The sequence below is a fragment of the Ochotona curzoniae genome, unplaced genomic scaffold, assembly GCF_017591425.1.
Source record: "Ochotona curzoniae isolate NIBS_2020 unplaced genomic scaffold, NIBS_Ocur_1.0 contig_517, whole genome shotgun sequence".
NCBI lineage: Eukaryota > Metazoa > Chordata > Mammalia > Lagomorpha > Ochotonidae > Ochotona > Ochotona curzoniae.
The window spans coordinates 2,194,574-2,214,553 of record NW_024466454.1 but is presented as its reverse complement, the minus strand read 5'-3'; the positions used below and the strand labels follow the sequence as shown (position 1 = coordinate 2,214,553).

The following is a 19,980-nucleotide window of genomic DNA, read 5'->3' as shown; positions in this document are numbered from 1 at the left end:
AAATGTGTTAAGAACAAAGGAAGATTATAACAACCTATTTTGCAATTAGCCAGGATTATACTACATAAAGGGCTTTCTCACTATAAGCCCAAGCAATTGTGGTTAACCATAGACCTTAGCAAAGTCACTGTTCTTGCAAAAACCTGAATTTAATGAAGAGTTTCTCTTGAGATTGTTGCAGTGTTTGTTGCTATGGACAGTTCTTAAGAAGCAGAAGTCATTCTGTATAAACCTGAGTAAAACTACTCTCGCAATTGTGAAAGTGAAATGTTTTCATTAATTGAACTTTTGAATTGAGGCTATTTTCAAAATTAGGGTAAGATATTACTGCAAAAAGTATTCTGCACTTAATTCTGTCAGTATTTCAAAAGCTAAATCTGAATCCTGAAGTTTTCCATTTTCACCGTTCTATATACAGCAGCCAGATTGTACTGAAAATATTAAAGAATATATTGCGTAGGGCTCACCATCTCTGTTCTTAAGCTTAACCTCTGTTGTTAATTCTGAGAATCAGCTTATACATGTATTTAAAATTTCCAAATCTTTGTTTCTCCTGAAAGTTAGAGTATCATATACAAAAGAAAAAAAGCTGAAGTTATACCAAGTCAACAAGCCACTTTTGCACTTGATCTTAACCAAAAGGCCGAGAAGCAATAACAAGCCACTTTTGAAAGAAATTTATTTATTTTTATTGGAAAAACAGATTAACAGAGAGAAGGAAAGATGGAGAGAAAAACCTTCCATCTGCTAGTTCATTTCTCAAGTGGCTGTAACAGCTAGAGCTGAGTTGATCTGAAGCCAGAAGCCAGGAGCCTCCTCCGGGTCTCCCTTGCAGGTGCCGGGTTCCAAGGCTTTAGGCCGTCCTCACTTTTTAACAGAAGGACAATAAGTAGAACAAACAGAATATGAAATTTGAAATAAACTTGCATTTTTTGAATGAAATGTCTTGTTTCTCCTTTGTTTTAAAAGTATAGTTTCCATTGATTTTCTTGTACTATCATTAATATTGTAAATACAGCATGGTAAAAGCGGAAAATTTTAACCATTGTTAACTTATTCAACAGGGACTGAATAATAAGAATAGTTTACCTACTCCTCAGCTGAGGAGGAGCTCTGGAACTTCAGGATTGCTGCCTACCGAGCAGTCTTCAAGGTGGGAACGCAACAGCAGCAAAAGACCTAACCACGAATTTGGCATCTCAAGGTAAAATACCCAAAACCTGATTCTAATGTAACCACTTTGTTTCAGTGAATAATGTTTCAGATAATTCTAAATGTAGAAATAAATATCTGAAGCATTTAGGTGAAGCACAATTTGAGTAATAATAGTACGATATAAGAGAAACCAAGTCTTAAAAGAAACCTCTCTCAGAAATACAGGTAAGTTGGGCACAAAGTGCGCTGGAGCCTGAAGATGAATCAGTGCAATGGTTCAGGTAAACAGATCCGTTTAAGGCAGAGAGTCCTGGGAAAGCTTCTAAGTCCCCTGTGGCTGCCATCATAGGACTGGTCACTAAGCCAGTGTGTAATACACAAAGTCGGCAGTTACTGAATTGTGAAGGGAGGAACACCTTCCTAGGTTCTGTCATGATGTTTAATTAGGTCCAAGGTGGCAAGACTTATTAAACTTTGTTCTACTAGAGCCCGATACTACCAAATATTCTATAATATGCTGAGAATTTACATGGAATTCAATAGTGCTAATTCTATAAATGGAAGTTAACTACCATTAAAGGAGCTTGAGAAAATGCAGCAACTGAAATCCTCAGAATGTCAGTACAGACACAGGGTCTGCAAAAGTTCATGGAAAAATGTTTATTATGACCAAAATCAAGTATGGATTTCAAACAATTTTTGCACCAAAATAAATCATATTCCTAATTCTGTGTTCCATGAACTTTTTGAAGCATCTTTTTACATTCTGGTAGCAAAGTTTGTCACTTAGGATTTTGAAAGCCAGATACTGCTCTCATAGATAGTATAAGCTTCTCTCGTATTATCCATGTTAATAAAATTAGAATTAATGTAAATTTCATGTTTAATCATTATTATTAATGAGCATGTGTTGTACCTTTTTAAGCTATTGTCTCAAAATTTGAAGCAGTAAATGGCAGAAATGGATCATAGGTATTTGATAAAATTTGTCAACATTTATATGTGAAATATCATATAATTATTTCTGAATTCTTATGTGAATTATTAATTTGAATATTCTATAAAAAGTAGTTGAATGATGAAATTACTTTTCATAAAAGAAAATGTGCAAATTAATATGTAAAATAGGTGTACATTTAAGTATAGACAGTATAGTACAGGAAAATGAGCCTTGATTTAAAGTTTTCTTATGTTTTGTTTTAAATACATATAAAAATGGATAATAAATTCTATCAGCTATTTTTTTTAATCATAAAGCATTATCTTGAAAATCTTGCTGGGTATAAAAAGGAATGAAGAAAATGATACTGTTTCCTAATATTTCATGCAGACACAACCGCAAGGTCTCAGCTGTGAAACATTTGATAGTCACTGAGTTAAGATCGATGTGTACACTGAGGCAGCATCCCTTCCATCCTGCTGCCTCCTGTTCCCTTGCAGGAGTGGAGAACTCAACCCACAGGCTGTATAAAACCCACAAAGTCGTTTGGTGTGGCTTTGCCAGTTCAACCACAGGCAAGACTCAAAATTCGATAAATCTAAAGTAGGCTGATTTTTAATTTCATAATCTGGTAGGCCTGTGAATGATTTTATAAATACCTCAATGGCCCTTGGCAGGAAAGTTTCCCCAGCCCAGTCCAAAGTAAGCAGATTCTATATATTCATTTAAGTTTTGTTAAAGCAAAAATGATTTGCCTCATAAAAGATTGAGACATTTTGCAAAATAAAACATTTGATGGCAATATATATATCTAATTTAAATCAGACAAGGATGTAACCTTTTTAGTATGCAAACTAAGGCATTTTTGAACAATATCTTTCTGAGTGTTTGCGTATTGGTGGGTAAGATGGGAATGTATGAAATAGTCACAGCTATTTTTCCTTTTCAAATTCAAGTCTATAGGTTATTATCACCCAGAAGGAATTTCTGTGGTGATGCGCCATCCAAAGATGGTAGCCCTAGCTTTATGTGGAATGTGCCCAGTACAACTAAGAAACTAAATTTAAAATCTGATTGAATTGTAATTAATTAAAGTATAAACATCCTGTTTGACTATCATGAGATCGAGATCTGTGAGGGAACTTCACACTCTTCATGGAAAAATGAGATTAAAAATAAGATTATTTTGCCATAAAAAGTTATAGGAATCCATGCGTAGTTTTTTTAAACTTATTAAGCTTTTCATTTATTTTTTATTGGAAAGTCAGATCTATAGAGAGGAGGAAAGACAGAGAGGATCTTCTGTCCACTGATTCACTCCAGTGGCCACAGTGGCCAGAGCTGAGCTGATCTGTGCCCAAACCACGTCTCCCACGTGGGTGTAGAGTCCCGAGGTTTTGGGCTGTGTTTGACTGCTTTCCCAGGCCACAGGTGGAGAGCTGGATGGGGAGGAAGCGAGGCAGTCAGGACACAAACCACTGCACATATGGGATCCTTGCGTGTGCAAGACGAGGACTTTAGCTGCTAGGCTAGTGCATCAGGCCCATGCATAGTTTTTTATAGAAAATACCTTTTCGTGAATTTTTTTGAAGATCCCTCTTATATCAAATAATGAAGGTGTTAATTTTATTGTGTAATTACATTTACCTAAGGAACCTTAAGGTTTTGATAGTCTAGTTAATAGACTTGTATCTCTGGAGTCACATTGAATTTATTAGAGTGTTCTAGAAGTAAGAGCTCATTTGCTAGTTTTTTTAAATAATAATTTTCAATATCACATTTAATATCTTAGAAGATTTCATGAAACAGGAATAATAGATAAAAAGCATAAAGGACAAAAAGAAATATGTAGAAAATTCTTGCTTACCCAGAAAGCCGAAGGATGCCCATAAATAAAGTGTTAGTGTTTCGAAAGAAACCCTGTACATCAATAGAAACACATTTAAAATTATGAAAAAGATGAAAACTAACCTTTCATCTAGGAAAGGCACAGAAATGTTTAGTTCCTTCATAATAAGCCTGTGGGATATGATTCAGTACCTTTATGAAAGAATTCATGAAATGTGAGGAAAATATGAATGAAGGAGATAAAATGTGAGTGAAGAAATGAAATAGTATGTCATGATAATGGATTATAAGATACATTAGAATAATGCCAGTTCTCTCCACATTAATTAAAACAACCAATGTATCTGGTTAAGATGCCAACAGAGTTTTTCATAGAACTTGACAAATAAAAGAGGAATTACTAAAAATATTGAGATTATTTTAAGAAGGAACAAAATGGGAAAAAACTGTTTGTAGCAGATATTAAGATATATCCCTAATACTGTGTGCACTTTAATATTAATATGAAACCCTCATGTATATTGCTTTTTATGTGATAGAATGGGTATACATTCGTGATGAAAGAAAATAGACTACTCAAAAAATTTTAACAGAATTAGTTCTCTAAATTGGAAAGATAGAAACATACTTTACACCACAAAGAACAACAAGTATTTCACGACTTGTAACAGAGATACTAAATAATAATTGTCCAGAAATGTTTAAGGATTTCCTTCAAGTCAATAGGAAAAGGAAAACTCAGTAGAAAAATTAGCAAATTCTAGGACCTGAAGAAGAATCATATATACTAGGGTTTTTTTTTTATAAGATTAATTTTATTTTTATTTGAATGGGGAAACCACGGGGGGCGGGGTGTGGAGAGAAATCTTCCATCTGCTGGTTCACTCCCCAAATGGCTACAACATCTGGAGTTGGGCTGTTCCGGACAGGTGCTTCTTCCAGATCTCCCATGTGGGTGCAGGGGCCTAAGGGCTTGAGCCATCTTCCGCTTTCCTAGGCCACAAGCAGGGAGCTGGAAGTGGGGCATCCAGGACATGAATTGGTGCTGTAGGCGGAGGCTTAGTGCTGGCACCTTTACTAGAGTTTTGAGTCTTGATTTTATCTCAGCTTTGAATTCTGATTCATTTCTGTGATTGATTTTAACTGACACTGTGATTTTAACATGATTCCAGTACTGAACTTCTTATTCTTGTCATCTAACTAGGTTGCTTTTCCTTTCAGCTGCTTTTTCATCTGTTGTTTTGCCCTGCTTTTTTTGGCAAACTGTTGTAATCCTCTTGTTTAGTGGCTGCTTTCAAATTTGATTTACTTAAAAACTTGTTTATATCTTGTTACTTTACAGACAACAGTTGTGAATTTTATCTGAGCAATATCTTTCCTTTATGGTCATTTATTCTTCACCACTTTTGTACACTCTTTCGTGCTTTACATTATCACTTATTTGGGGTTGTTGGACTAGCATCTTAATTAGCTTTTTCATTTCCACTGTCCTACCCCAATCAATTCATCTTCTCCCTTTCACTGGAAGTTTTCCTTAAACGAAATCATGAGTGCATGATGGTATGTCAAACTTTTTGTGAAAATAATGAAATTAAATCAAGGTATTCTTGGTGGTGCTAGTTTTGACGCGCTTGTTACTCATTGCAGTACCTGAGGTCTGTGCCTAGTTTAGCTGTGACTCCTGAGTCTAATATTCTGCCCGGGAAGCAGGGACGATGGGTTTCTACCTCTACTGTGGGAGACAAAGGTTTGAGTTTCTACCTGTATGTTATAGATATGTGAATAGTGAATTCGTGGCTGGGAGATTCCTCTCAGTCTCTCACTCTCATTCTCTTGCTCTCTTTCTGCAAACTCAACTAAATAAATGAAACATTTTTAAAAAGTAGTGGTCAGCAGAGATTAGCATGATAGGAAGTAAAGCTACACTTGCAGAATGCATCTCTAAAATATCAAAGTAGGACTCCCTTTTTGAGTCGTGTAAATATGCCCATAGCGCATAATACTGGATTTTCCACCTTTGCCTTTACCGAACACGTAATGATGCCTTTAAATAATAGCAAATCAACTGTTGCTAAATGGACTACACCACTGTGATAATTTGGGGAATAATAGTAGGAGGGATGAGAGGGAAGATATGAAGGTGAGAGAAGATATCCCCTATACCTATACAATTGTATCATGATGAATTATATATACGTATGTTTATAATTATTTTTATCATTTTCTATGATACAGTTTTGTAGGCATAGATTCCTCTCATTCCCTGCCCTTTCTCTTTCCCAGGTCTCCTCTCCCACCATTTTCACCCATATAATCACAGTAATATAGTTCTTTAGTAACAGTTACAAGTTTACTGTTCTGCTAAGACAAAGGTAGAAAATATAGTATCATATTGTTGAGGTATACTGGGTCTAAAAGAGTAGTGCTCAAACCTCTTGTCTGGATTTGAAATCCTGCCAGTATTTATGACAAAGCTTCAATTTTACTCTAAAAGATTAAATGAAGTGGCATAGATGAGCAATCTTTAAAAGAGTAAGAAAAAAAGAATGATTTGGAAAGCTTCCTAGTTGAAAACAATACACATGTAACTTGCTTTATCTCATCCTTGATGTTCTCTGAAAGCTTTATTCTTAGCTTGCCTTCATTTGAAAATTAAACTGAATTATGTTTTCATGCAATTGAAATACAAACAAATGATATACACATAATGTACCATGGTAAAAAGTAATGCCTTATTTGTGTAAAGAATTAGGCAATTTTGCTATTCATGTTTTGCTTGGAGAAAAAAGTAGTAAGGGAGATATGTATAACCATGGTCAAAAGAAATAGTAGTCTCATTTGGGCAGTCACCATAACAGCTTATCACTGTTGGTTACATAGAAGATTTGACATTGTACTTATTGAGGAAGATGTTCTTTTCCAATACCAAAAATATCTTTCCAATATGATATCCTCTAGTCATCTAAAATTACAACCAAGTTCAGGCTTTTGATTTTCTATTTGTCCGTGTCTGTGCCTTTCTTTCATTAAAAAAAAAGAACTTAACTAGATTAAAACTCATTCACATTTCTACATATTGTATTTTTAAATGTTATTTATTATGGTTGATGCAGTGGCCCAACGGGCTAGTCCCCCCCATGTAGAGCTGACATCTCATATGAGCACACATTCTAGTCCCAGTTGCTCCAGATTCAATGAAGCATCTTGCTTATGGACTGGGGAAGCAGTGGAGAATGGCTTGAGTCTTCTAACCCGCGTGGGAGACCTGGATGATGCTCAGGGCTTCAGATCTGCTCAGCTCTGGCCATTGCAGCCAGAGTGAACCAGTGGATAGAAGATTCTCTCTCTCTCAATCTTTCTCTGTCTCTCCTTTATCTAAATCTGATGTTCAAGTAAAAAAATCTTTAAAAATAAAGTTTACTTATTTATTTCAGAGAGCCAGATGTAGCCAGAAAGACACACAGAGAGATCTTCTGTCTGCTTTTGTACCCTCCAAATGCCCACAATAGCTAGATTAGTCCATGTTAAAGCCAGGAGCCAGGAACTCAGACCAGCTCTCCCACATAGGTAACATGCTCCCACTGCTTCAGTCATCTTGTGCTGCCTCACATGGTACGCATTAGCAGGCAGCCATAATTAAGAATGTTACTATGACTCAATACAAGTCAATCTGACATGTGATATGAGCATCCTAGCAGGCGTCTTAACCACTAAGCCACACACACACCTGTTTATCCTCAATTTGCCTCAAAATATCACATCGTAAGACCCTGACTTGCTCCTCCTCTGTTCTTCAAGGAAAGTGATCTGTTTCATCTCCAAATTTCCATAGCATCTTTATTTGTCTTATGGGACTTTTCACTTTCTAGCTTTTGTTAGCCATACTCCTCTGAGGCTCATTTAATTACTATGAAGAATTTGTTTTTCTAGATTAGTTGATAGTTCAGTTGTCTGTCTTTAAATTCCAGTGTTAGCATTTTAGGGTTAAAGAATGACTAAACTCCTGTCCTTAATTTGCCTGAAGTGACTCGGCCTGCTCTGATGTAGACAGATGTGTATTCATGGCTCATTAGAAAATGAAGGTGATTCATTCTTTAAGCTGACTCATAGCTCACTCTTTTTTTTTTTTCCTCCCCAACAGAATTTCCCTGGGGAAAAGTTAGCAAGTTGTATTAAATTACCCTGTGGAATGTCAACTATTGATCGATTCTGAACTAAAAAGACTTGTTTTCAATCTTTGTCTTAGCATTTATCGCCACAACTGTCTATCCAAATCTAATGATTGTGTTTCCTGACAATAGGATGGCCCCTAAAAATGACCTTCAGGAACTAGCATCTCAAATTCGTGCCTGAGATATTTCAGAAATTCAGGAGGGCTTCTTAGAATCTTAAGTGTGGCTCTCTAAATATAGACATCATATAGCTATCAGATTCATACAATCGCTGTTAAAAAAAAAAAAAAAGGTTGACATGATACAAACTGGATTGGCTAGAAGTCAACCCAGTATATGGCTTAAGAATGACTAACATATATCATCTTTTGTAGTATGTGCATTTGACGTTGAGGTTGATTCTCAGGTCTGACTTTGATCACCCTCCTGCGAACTGTGACTAATAATTAAAACCTCTAGTCTTTCTTCAGTATTGCTTTATGTTATTTCACTGAGTTCTGGCCCAGGTATTAAAAAGATCCTGGAACTGATTTGAGAACTTACATTTTGACTTTTAACACTCAATTATAAACAGCTACATGGATACATGAATTTATGATATAATTTTAACCTGGATTAAGGTGGAAAACTATGGAGGGTTTGGGTTGTAACATGGTAGGTTAAGCTACTACCTGTGGTGACAGCATCCTGTTTCAGAGTGCCAGTTTGAGTTTGGCTACTCCGCTTCTGGTCCAGCTTCATGCTAATTCCTGGCAAAGCAGCAGAAGGTGACCTAAGTACTTGCGGCACTGCAAGTCACATGGGAAACTTGGATGGAGTTTCTGGCTCCTGGCTTTGACCTGGAGCAATTCTGTGCCTGTGGTTCTAGATGGGACTTTTCACTGTTTGTCTTGAGGTTAATCATGGAGTAGACTTTGACATAGTACACAAAACTTTCTGTTTGACTATTGTCCCAGGTTTTTCTTCTGTCCCAATCTTTCTCACTTTACATGAAAGTAATAAATACTTACAAATAATTACTGAGCATTGATAGGGAAATGAGTTAAATTGGTATTATTATTTGCATACCGCTTATTTCTGTAATGTTAGGTAAATATTACTACTGGCTTGAGAAAAAAAAATACAAGGTCAGAAGGCACCTAAGAATTATTTATTTAAAATCTCTAAATTTATAGATGGAGTAATTGACAAAAATACAGAATTGTGTTGTGGAAATACGCATGCAGTTCAGTGAAGAGAAATTGGAATTGGAATTTTGGTTCAGCTATTTATTAGTTGGGTGAATGCAGAAACATTATTTAGAGTCTCAAATTCTCAGCTTTCCTGTTAAACGGAAATCACAGTAATACTGATAAGATGACTAAAAGAGATGAAGTATATAAAAATCTAAATCAAAAATAATGTCAATCTAAATCAATAATGCTTAAAATTATAATTTTGGTAATATCAATAATGGAATTTTAATGAAGTGATACCAGTTGATTTCACATGCCCTTTCTTTCTAAAGTAGAATATTTTTCTTCTGTGAAGATATAAAAATAAATATTTCTGAAAGAAAGGTCCAAGGAAAGCCCAAGAAATAGAAGTTAGACAATGAAAGAAAGTCCGCTTACCTGAAACTGGAGAGCCGAAAAGCTCTGTTTATAATACTGTACATCGGGAGCCCAAAGGGGCTAGTGGTGTTTATTCCACAAGTGTCTGTTGAACACCCGTAGTGTCAAGCACTGTGCCAAATGTCCAGTGAAGACGCAGATGAATGATAAAATAGGAGTAAATGTTTTAAGGGACATCAGCGAAAATCTTCCGGTGCAACACACAGGTAGATCTTTCCTGAGTAAATAGAATATCAATGTAGATGAAATATGGGAAGAGTGAGGAACAGCTTGAGAACTAAGGCCACGCTAATAAAAGTTGAATGAACCTAGATAAATTCAATATGTCCTTGAAACTGTAGCACCTTCAACTGTAGCAGACTCGACTGTCACTAAAATAGGCCAGTGAATATGGAAAACAAGATTCATGGTGTGTTTCACATCAACAATGGGATTGCTTTCATATGTATGTATATGTTACACCATCGAATTGGTAATGACTTAATAAGCTGTTCTATTTGTCATATTCATGTATGCTATGCTTACCTGTATATTTTAGCTTTTTCCACAAAAACCTTAAATATATACTAGACTTTTCAGTTTTAGGAAATAAATGTATGAATGATAGTCAATACCTGTAAGGAGAGGAATGGAAAATAACCAAAAACTGTATGTTGTGCCAGTGGCTCTCTGTGGGACCTATGGGCCACCAGTATCACCATTATCTAAGAATTTTTACAAAATTTAAATTAATACCTTATCCTGTATCTAAAAGCTAGTCTTAGGGATAGAACCAGCAACATATGTTTAAAAAAAATCCCTGTGCCTGACACGATAGCCTAGTGGTTAGAGTCCTTGCCTTGCATGTGCTGGTTTCCCACGTGGGCGCGGGTTTATATACAATTGTTCCACTTCCCTTCTGCCTCCCTGCTTGTGGCCTGGGAAGGCAGTGGAGGACGGCCCAAAGCCTTGGACCCTGCATCCGTGTGGGAGATTGGGAAGAAGCTCCTGGCTCCTGGTTTTAGATAGGCTCAGCTTCAGCCACTGCAGCCTTTAGGATGTGGACCAGCAGATGAAGATATTTTTCTCTGTCTCTCCTTCTCTCTGTAAATCTGACTTTCCAGTGAAAATAGATAAATCTTAAAAAGAAAAACGTTCTTGGTAATAATGATAACCTTCTTTCAGCTTGCAGTTCTCAAACCATAACCAGTGAACTTGTGCATACTTGTTTTTGTAAATAACGATTTGTTGAAACACAGCTAACCAATTTATTATTGCTTACGGATGTATGTTAGTTATCCTGTAGTGGCAGACTTCATGAGTTCCAATTGAGACCTTGTGGCCTGCAATGCCAAAGGTATTTACTGTTTGGTTCTCTATAGAAAAGGCCTTTTCTCTCCTCCTTTAGGCCTTAGAGACTAGATAGAGATCTAAACTCTAAATGTACAAAAAGGTACTTAGTAATTGAGTTTAAGTTTAAAAAGAGGAAAATTTTTTTTTTTTTTGGTTTTAGAATTGTTAACCTCTTGTCTTTCTGTTTTCAGTCAAGGATGCTACCTAAATGGACCTTTCGGTTCAAATATACTGACCATCCCAAAGCAAAGGTCATCTTCTGTGTCCCTGACTCACCATGTAGCTTTGAGAAGAGCTGGTAAGAACCATTCTTCATGACTTGAATATAGGAGTTCTCAAAGTATATTGCATTGTGAATCCTCTTCATTACACGTTTATAGTTAGTTTTTAATGTCATTTTATTATTACTTGTGATAAGAGTGAACATGACTAAGAAATTTGAGTTTGGGGGCCAGTACAATAGTGCAGTCAGCTATTATACTGGCCTGCAGTACCACATCCCATATGGGCACAGGTTCGAGTCCTGGCTGCTCCTATTCCAATCCAGCACCCTGCTGATGGCCTGGGAAAGCATTGGAGAGTATCCCAAGGCCTTGAGCCCTTTCTCCCCTATGGGATACTCAGAGAGACTCCTGGCTTACAGCTTTATATTAGCCCCACTCTGGCCATCTGAGCGGATGGAGTATCTCTCTCTCTTCTACTGACTCTGTAGTTCTGACAATAACATAAACAAATCTTAAAACCAAAGAAATTTTAGTTTATCATTTGCCATTTCTCAATTCATTTGATGAACACCTTTCAAACATGTATTGTGTTACCAGACACCTTTTTAGGTAATAAGGATTCAAAGATAAGATACACAGCTGTTTTATCAATCTTGATAGTTACAATAGTTACAGTTCAAGAGTAATGGAAAATCTTCAGGAAGAACAGTTTTGTTTGCTTTTTTGTTTGTAGAATTGTAATTGTGGAGAAACAAAATCTTGGTGTATGAACAGATAAAACCGGGCCAGTATAATGGCTTGATTGGCTAATCCTTTGGTTGCAAGTGCCCAGGATCCCAGGTGCACTGGTTCATGTCCTGGTTGCAGTACCACATCCCATATGGGCACAGGTTTGAGTCCTGGCTGCTCCTATTCCAATCCAGCTCCCTGCTGATGGCCTGGGAAAGCAGTGGAGGATGGCCCAAGGCCTTGGGACCCTGCTCCCATGTGGGAGACCTAGAAGAAGTTGCTGGCTCCTGGCTTTGGATCAGCTCAGCTCCAGTCATTGTGGCCACTTGGGGAGTGAACCAGTGGATGGAAGATCTTTCTCTCTGTTTCTCTCTGTATTTATGATTTTCCAAGAAAAATAAATCTTTTAAGAAAAAAGTAGATAAAACCTAAAGTGTATCTTAACAAGTCAATCTACTACGAATTTTCTTTATAATTATAAAATGCCTCAGAAATTCCTGAGAATATTTCACAAATACAGCCTAACACTAGCAAAGATTTTAAAGTATATTATAGCTAATAGTAGATAACTAATAGTAGATAGTTGCAATGGAATATAATATCACAAATTTTTATAGATAATTAGAAAAAAAGCTATAAAACCTGAAAAGGTAGGAAAAATGTTATTGAAAAGCATTAGGAAGAGATCTACATAAGATATTGTTGTTGAATTTACAGGATCTTATCAGAAGATTTAATTATCTATTTGAAAGGCAGAAATTCAGAGTGAGAGAGAGGAGACAGGGAGAGATATCTTGCTTTTGTTGGTTCACTCCCCGAAGAGTTGCAGGACTGAGCCAAGATTCTGGAGTGCCATAGTAGTCTCCCACATGGGGTGGCTGGTGTCCAAGTACTTAAGACATCTGCTTTCTCAGGTGGATTATCGGGGAACTGGATTAGAAAGAGTGACTGGGACTCAATCCTCTCCTCTTTATAGAATGCCAGTGTCACTGATGGTGGCTTGACCTGCTGGACCGCAATACAGACCCTGAATTATAAGCTTTTAAAATAACAATATTTTAAAGGGAATAGAAAATTGAGCAAAATGGGTGATGAATAGAACACTGGAAGCAGAAATAATGGGCAATTTAGAACAAACTGTTAGAGATACGGGGAACACAGTTAAATTTATTGCATTTGTGAATGAAGTCTGAACAGGAAAAGAGAGAGCCAGAACAGAATCATTCCCCAAAACCAATGAAAGAAAGCAGCCAATAAGTCTACGATGTTCAGCAATCAAGTTTATTACATAAGTTAAGACTCTGAAAATAAAGCACACAGTTTGTGTTCATCTTTGAGAGATTTTAACTCACTAGTCTCATTAACTAGTAGAATAAGAATGCAAAACAGTGTAGGAACACAGAGTATTTGAATAACACGATGAATGGGTCTGAATTAACTGAGTATAAAGTACTATATCCAGCCATTGCAGAATGCTCGTTATTTCCTAAAACACAAATTTATCATAGTGGACACATGTTTGACTCTAAGTTTCAGTGAATTTGAAAGGCTTAAAATTACATAAAGGGAGAAATTGACTTCTGTATTGGGAGTCCATCTTTGACCTGGAAGTAGAGATGCATGCATTTGGATATGATAGTCTCCATTACACAGTTACTGTACATCCCCTTAGATGAAAAGCTACAAGACAAAATCAATAACAGAAAGAAAAAGCTTCCTATAAAGAAAGTTACAGGATTCAAATGACTTTACTTTTTTCCTAAATACAAGTTTATATGCAGAGGAATCGAATCACCTCTCTCCCTTACCCCCTCCCGTTGTTTATCCCTAAGTTATTACAATTGCATAGTCATTCATTTTGCCTTTAAAATCTTTGTTTTCTGACACATCATCATATCATGACGTGACAAGTGAAATAAAGGAAGAAAACAGAATAACATAATGTAAAGTTATAGCAAAGATAACCATGGAAATCTTACTGTTATTCAGTAGTAAAGATGCATGCTGTGTACATCTCTTACTTCCCAGTACACTAATCTCCATTATAGAGTTGATAGCTTGTTTGTGTGTGTGTGTTGTGTGTATTAGTTGTCACATACCAGAACATATGAGATTTGTCTTTTTGAGACTGGATTATTTCACTAAGCTTAGTGATTTCCATCTGGGTCCGTTTTGGAGTAAATGTGCCAAACTTTCATTATCATTTCATTTGTTGATGGGTATCTAGGTTGTTTTCTTGTCTTAGCTATTGTGAATTGCACTGCTATAAACATGGGGATACAGGTACTTCTGCTGTATGAAGATTTCACTTTCTTTGAATATATTCTTAGGAGTGGGATTTCTGGGCTAAATGGTAGATCTATTTCAGTTTCTAAGAAATCTCCATACTGTATATCCATAGTGTGTATTCCCATGAACAATGGAGTAGAGTACCTTTTCACCCTGTTGTAGGGCATTCTTACCAGAGTTAGGTGGAAACTCATCGTAGTTTTTATTTGCATTCACCAGATTGCTAGACACCTGAACATTTTTTTCATTTGTCTGCCAGCTCTTTGATTTACATAAATTCCTAAAATGTCCTGAAGACCCAAGTAGAAATTTATTTTGCAATTTAACTATGGATACTTTATTTTCTCTAAAGGAGGGAAATACTCATTGAAACACAAACTTATACAATGAATTCGTATACATACATACATATTTACTTGCCTGAATCATTTCTTAACTTTTTCAGGTGTCTTAGCCAATTTGAACCCTATTCATTCTCCTAGCCAAGGACCAGTATCTGCTGCTTCTCCAACGAATCAGTCACCTATAGAATTTCCTGATATTGTTGACTTTGTTCCGAAGCCAGGAGTGACTTTGCACAGATCTCTGGACAGTGTACCTAATACACAAGATTTTCATCAACTTAGAAATTCTGGTGGCAATCTGTGTAACAGGTAAATTGTTCAAATGTTTATTTTCTGTTCCAAAATGTAAGTTGTGTTAAGCATTGACAATTTTCTATTTCTATATTGTAACTAGATAAAGGGTTAAGACTGAATCTTTCTGCTTCTATACCTGATAGTTTTTATTGAAAGTAGATTTTTGTCATTTCAATTCTATTATAAACTTTCTAATTAAATGATCTCTGTATGAGATAAAATGTATTGCTGTTTTACACACCATATCATTGTATACAGAGAGAATTATTTCAGTGTAATTTACTTTGTGCTTATTCATAGTACCCAATTTTTTTTGTGTTTAATTTCTGCTTTGATAGTAATAAAAATATTTCTCTTACATCCTAATGTCATTAAAAAATATATTATTTCTTTCAGGGAAGCACAAATGCTTTCTAATATAAAGCCAGCTAAGCTTATAAACAGATAAAGATTTTTGAATGTGTTGTAACTGGGATCTATGTTAAAAATTTGAGATTTTCAAATTATGTATATGTCAAATTTTTGCCTCATTTATCACATGTATTTACTTTATCCTACAAGCTGTGGGCATCAAATACTGAAATTTGTTTCAACATCTGAATCAGATGATACGGCCTGCCACAGTGAAAAATCAGGTGAGGTTCCGTAAGTGTCTGTGAGTGGAACAGTAAAATCTTAAAACCTTTATTTCAAGTGCATAAATGCAAGTATTGTGCTTTATCTCTCTTGAAAATGAAGATTACCGGGATGAAGATTACAGTATTTTTACCTACTTTGCAGAGGGAATAGGAATAAAACTATAATATAGTTGATGGTGATAATATTTTGAAGAGATGTGCTTTACAAATATTATAATCTTGGTTATGATTAATGAGCATAGATAGTGGGTTATTTATACTAATATTTATACTTTGCAATCAAAGCCCTAAGGCATTTGCATAAATATATCTATAGAGAGGAATTGTTTTAAAATTTGGTTAAATATGTTATTGTATCTTCAAGTTAGAAATGTTACTGGGGTGTGTATTTGTCACAGATGTTGGCACACCAATTGGAGTGCCTGTCTTTGGGCTCCGCCTCTATATCTGATTCAACTTCTTGGTGATGCACACACAGGGAGGCAACAGTTTCAAGTACATGGGTTTTTGTCACCCATGGGGAAATCTGGATAAAGTTTCACTCTTGGCTTTGACCTGGCCCAGCCCCGGATCTTGTGGGCATTTTAGGAGTGAACCAATGGATAGACAATCTCTCTTTCTCTGTTCCTGTTGTCTTTCTGTCTCTCTGCCTTGCCAAAAAAAAAAAGTTGACAGATTGGTTCAACAAAATAAAAACTCTTGCATATCAAGACACCAATAAGAAATTAAAAAGACAAACCATAGATTGAGAAGAAGATATTTATAAGAAATTAAAAGTAAGCCATAATTTGAGGAAAAGATTTATAAGTGGTACATCTGATTAATAACTTTTATCTGTAGTATGGCTAGATTTTGCTAAGGCTGAGATGGAATCCCAGATTCATGGCCCTCTCCCCAGAGAATATACAGCTGCATTTAATTGAGTAGCATGTTACCAGCTATACTTAAGTGATGCTTATTTATCTTTGGCCTGTTATTACAATGAAGACATCAGATTGCCTTCTTTTGCCTATTAGAAAATCAGATTTACAAAGAGCAGGAGAGACAGAAAGACCTTCCATCTATTGATTTGCTCCCAAAGCTACCGTAACAGCAGAGCTGAGCTGATCTGAAGTCAGGAGCCAGGAGCTTCTTCTGAGTCTCCCACATGAGTGCAGCATCCCAAGGCATCCTCTACTGCCTTCCCAGGCCACAAGCAGGGAGCTGGATGGGAAATGAAGCAGCCGGGACATGAGCTGACACTCGTATGGGATCCTGGGCACATGCAAGGTGAGGACTTTAGCCACTAGGTTACCGCACTGGCCTGGAGAAGTTTTATCTAGAGTACATAAAGAACTCTTACAACCAACATTAAATCACTTGATTAAAAAAATGGACAAACGTTTTAGATATTGTGATGAAAACCATTTGGTAAAGGAGATGAGTAATTTAAGAATGAAAAGGTGATAAATGTCATTGATCATTAAAGAAATGCGAATCAATATTATAGTGAAAGTCTACTGTGTGCTAACTAGAATAGCATAAAAAACGTAGTTCCTATTAGGTGCAATAAAATTGTGCATAGCGGGTGGAAATATAAAATGGTGAAGTTATTTGTAGAAACATTTTGCAGTCTTTATAAAGCTACACATAAAATCACCATGTGACATGGAAATAACAAAGCGAAGACTTTCCCAAACAGAGTGTAGGTGTGTTAGTACTTAAAGCATCATTACTGAAGATCATTTGAACTTGAAAACATAGTAAAAATTGTCAGCTTGTGAATGGATAAACAACATGTGATATAGCCATGGAATGGCATTTAACAATTAAATGAGTAGACTTCTGATATATGCTGTAACATGCATGAACTTCAGAACATTATGTGAGGATGCAATGAGGCATTGGCAGCATGTTACCAGTAAGAAAACCTTTACCAGAGTTTCATCGTGCTGGTACTCTGATCTGAAGACTTCCAGCCTCCTAAATGATGAGAAATAAATGTCTTGTTTATGAGCAGCAGCCTCAACAGCTTACAGTGGGTTGATTTTAATGGTATGCTATGATACAATGAAACAAACCTTAATTCTCATAGTTCCTTGGGTTGGTTTATCTTAGCTGGGAGATCTTCACTTGAGGACTTTCATATGGCTGCACTCAGAAGTTGGTGAGGGCACAGTGTAGTCTGAGGAATCATTAGCCTGCCTTTCCAAGGTGGATTATTCACAGCTTGTTGGCTGTTGACCACTACCATCTAAATGTGGCCTCTCCAGGGCTCTGTTCAGTTTGTTCCCTAGCTGTCAGGAGAGGAAGCCACCAGTCAAGCTAATATGCTGAACCCAAAATAGACCATCACATCTATGATACTCTATAAATCAGAACAAGCACGATGTCCATTGAATTTCTGCAGGGTTGAGGGTAGAGCGGTAAGAGTATGTTTCGGAAAACTGTAGGGTAAAAGTAAAAGATAATGTAGTACACATCTTTGGAAAAGAAATTGCTGCATTTATCTCAACTGTTTGTATTATTTCTCTAAGATGCAGTTCTTAGGAGTTCAGATCATTAAGTAGTCCCCTATACAACATGTATGTCACAAATGCCAGCAACTTTGATTCAGTGCTGTTAGAATGTCCTTATAGTTAGTCTTAATTTCACAAATATGTTTAAATATTACAAATTTCATTTCTCAAATATTTTAGACTTTTCCTATTTTTCGGATGATAATACTTGATGGTTATTATTTAGTGATTTCTGTAGTAGTTAAGGAGTTTGAATAACATTCATCACCTGTTATGAACAAAGTCTAGTAAAATATTTGTTATCCACGTTTTTGTCAACATTAATTACAAAAATCAGAATTTGAACCTCTTTCTGAAACTCAGCTCCAATAAATACACTTAAGAGTAGTTTTTACTTAAAATATTTTTATGAAATTTTTCATATTGTAAAGTACACAGATCATAACTTTACAGCTTGATGGATTTCCATGACACTTCTTAGCACCTGGATTAAGAAACAAAATACTACCAGCACCTCAAAATTTATCTTCACGTCCCCTCTAGAAATATTCCCCAGTGATTCCTGATTTTTGAAAATGTCTGTGTATTGGTGTTGATAGGCGTTGAACCTTTTCCTGAAGAGAATCATACATCGTTTACCTTGGTACCCGGCTTCTTCTATGTAGGGTTATGTTTTTACGCATCATGCATAAGGTTGTGATTGTGTTTCGTTATTTTTTATGTGTAATATTAAGTTGCATAAATACAGCATAGTTATACTACCAGTGGACTTGGAAAGTTTCTTGTTTCGGGTATTATAAATAGAATGAATGAGAACATTTTTTTTAGCATATGAATAAACACTATTTGACTACCGTGTTTTTCTGCTTCTGAATGTGATTGAAGAGAGTGTTATTTATCATGTTGGCTGATAAATAACTTAAAATCCAAGATACTTGATTTAAAGTTTACTTGTGTCCTAATCTCATTCATTTATAATTGTGAGTTTATAATTTTTATATTTACACTCAGAGATGCTGGAAATTGTTTACATCAAATTTATAAGAAAAGATGTATCAGTTGTTACTGCTTTTTTCTGTTTCTCAGTTTTATGAAGAATATTCACCCTTCTCTCTTATCTGTAAGTAGATTTGTAAGTTTATTCTAGTATGAGAAATGTCTGTTTAGTTGAGGCCTAAGAATTCATCAAGATGCAATTCATCCTGAGTCAAAAAATCCATCAAGATACAGTTGTGTCTTGCTTAATATAATCAGTTTAGATTAAGTTTCATTATTTGTCTATCTAAATATTTTTAAAAAGTCATTTATAAAGCTATATATTTACATAGGGCAATTTTTATTTGTGTTTGTTACTATGTATGAATCTATTTTAAAAGTTTCATTAATATACAGAAAATTTTTCCTGTATTTGAGGGTTCTAAAGTGAGAACCATGTCTCTGCCCACTCAGTTGCTTCACCTTTCTTCTTCCCTTTCTTTTTTTTTCCTTTAATTTTTAAAAAGACATAATTTCAATTCACTGTATAATCATAGGCTCAGTTCACCCCTAAACATAAGCATGATATCTAAGAAGTAAAAAAGTAGAAAGACCACAGTTTCACCAGAACATAAATGAGGGCTAAAAGACTGATTATCTCAGACGCTGTATACTTTTAAAACATTTTATACTAACTGCCACATTTAAGAGAAAACATATTTGTCGTTTTGGGACTGGCTTATTTCAATAAACAAATGGTTTCTAATTGCATCCCTCTTGTTGAGAAAGACAGGAGTTCTTTCTTTTTTGTGGTGAGTAGTATTCCATGGTATATTAAGCCACGTTTTCTTTATCCAGTCGTTAATTGGTGAAGATTTTGGTCAGTTCCATATCTCAGCTGTTGAGAGTTGAGCTGCAATGAACACAGG

General features: G+C 35.8%; 1 protein-coding gene across 3 annotated transcripts in view; it reads left to right on the top strand.

The window, feature by feature from the left end:
* The window catches only part of PDE3B (phosphodiesterase 3B), a 121,215-nt gene that overhangs the window by 74,284 nt on the left and 26,951 nt on the right, over positions 1-19,980 (top strand). For 2 of the 3 annotated variants that reach the window (XM_040989067.1, XM_040989066.1), the window contains exons 4-7: positions 1,065-1,204; positions 11,252-11,358; positions 14,748-14,955; positions 15,502-15,575. In XM_040989067.1, coding sequence (XP_040845001.1) covers positions 1,065-1,204; positions 11,252-11,358; positions 14,748-14,955; positions 15,502-15,575 — 529 coding nt within the window. The remainder of the gene's footprint in view (positions 1-1,064; positions 1,205-11,251; positions 11,359-14,747; positions 14,956-15,501; positions 15,576-19,980) is intronic. The other variant, XM_040989068.1, reaches the window with a different exon arrangement.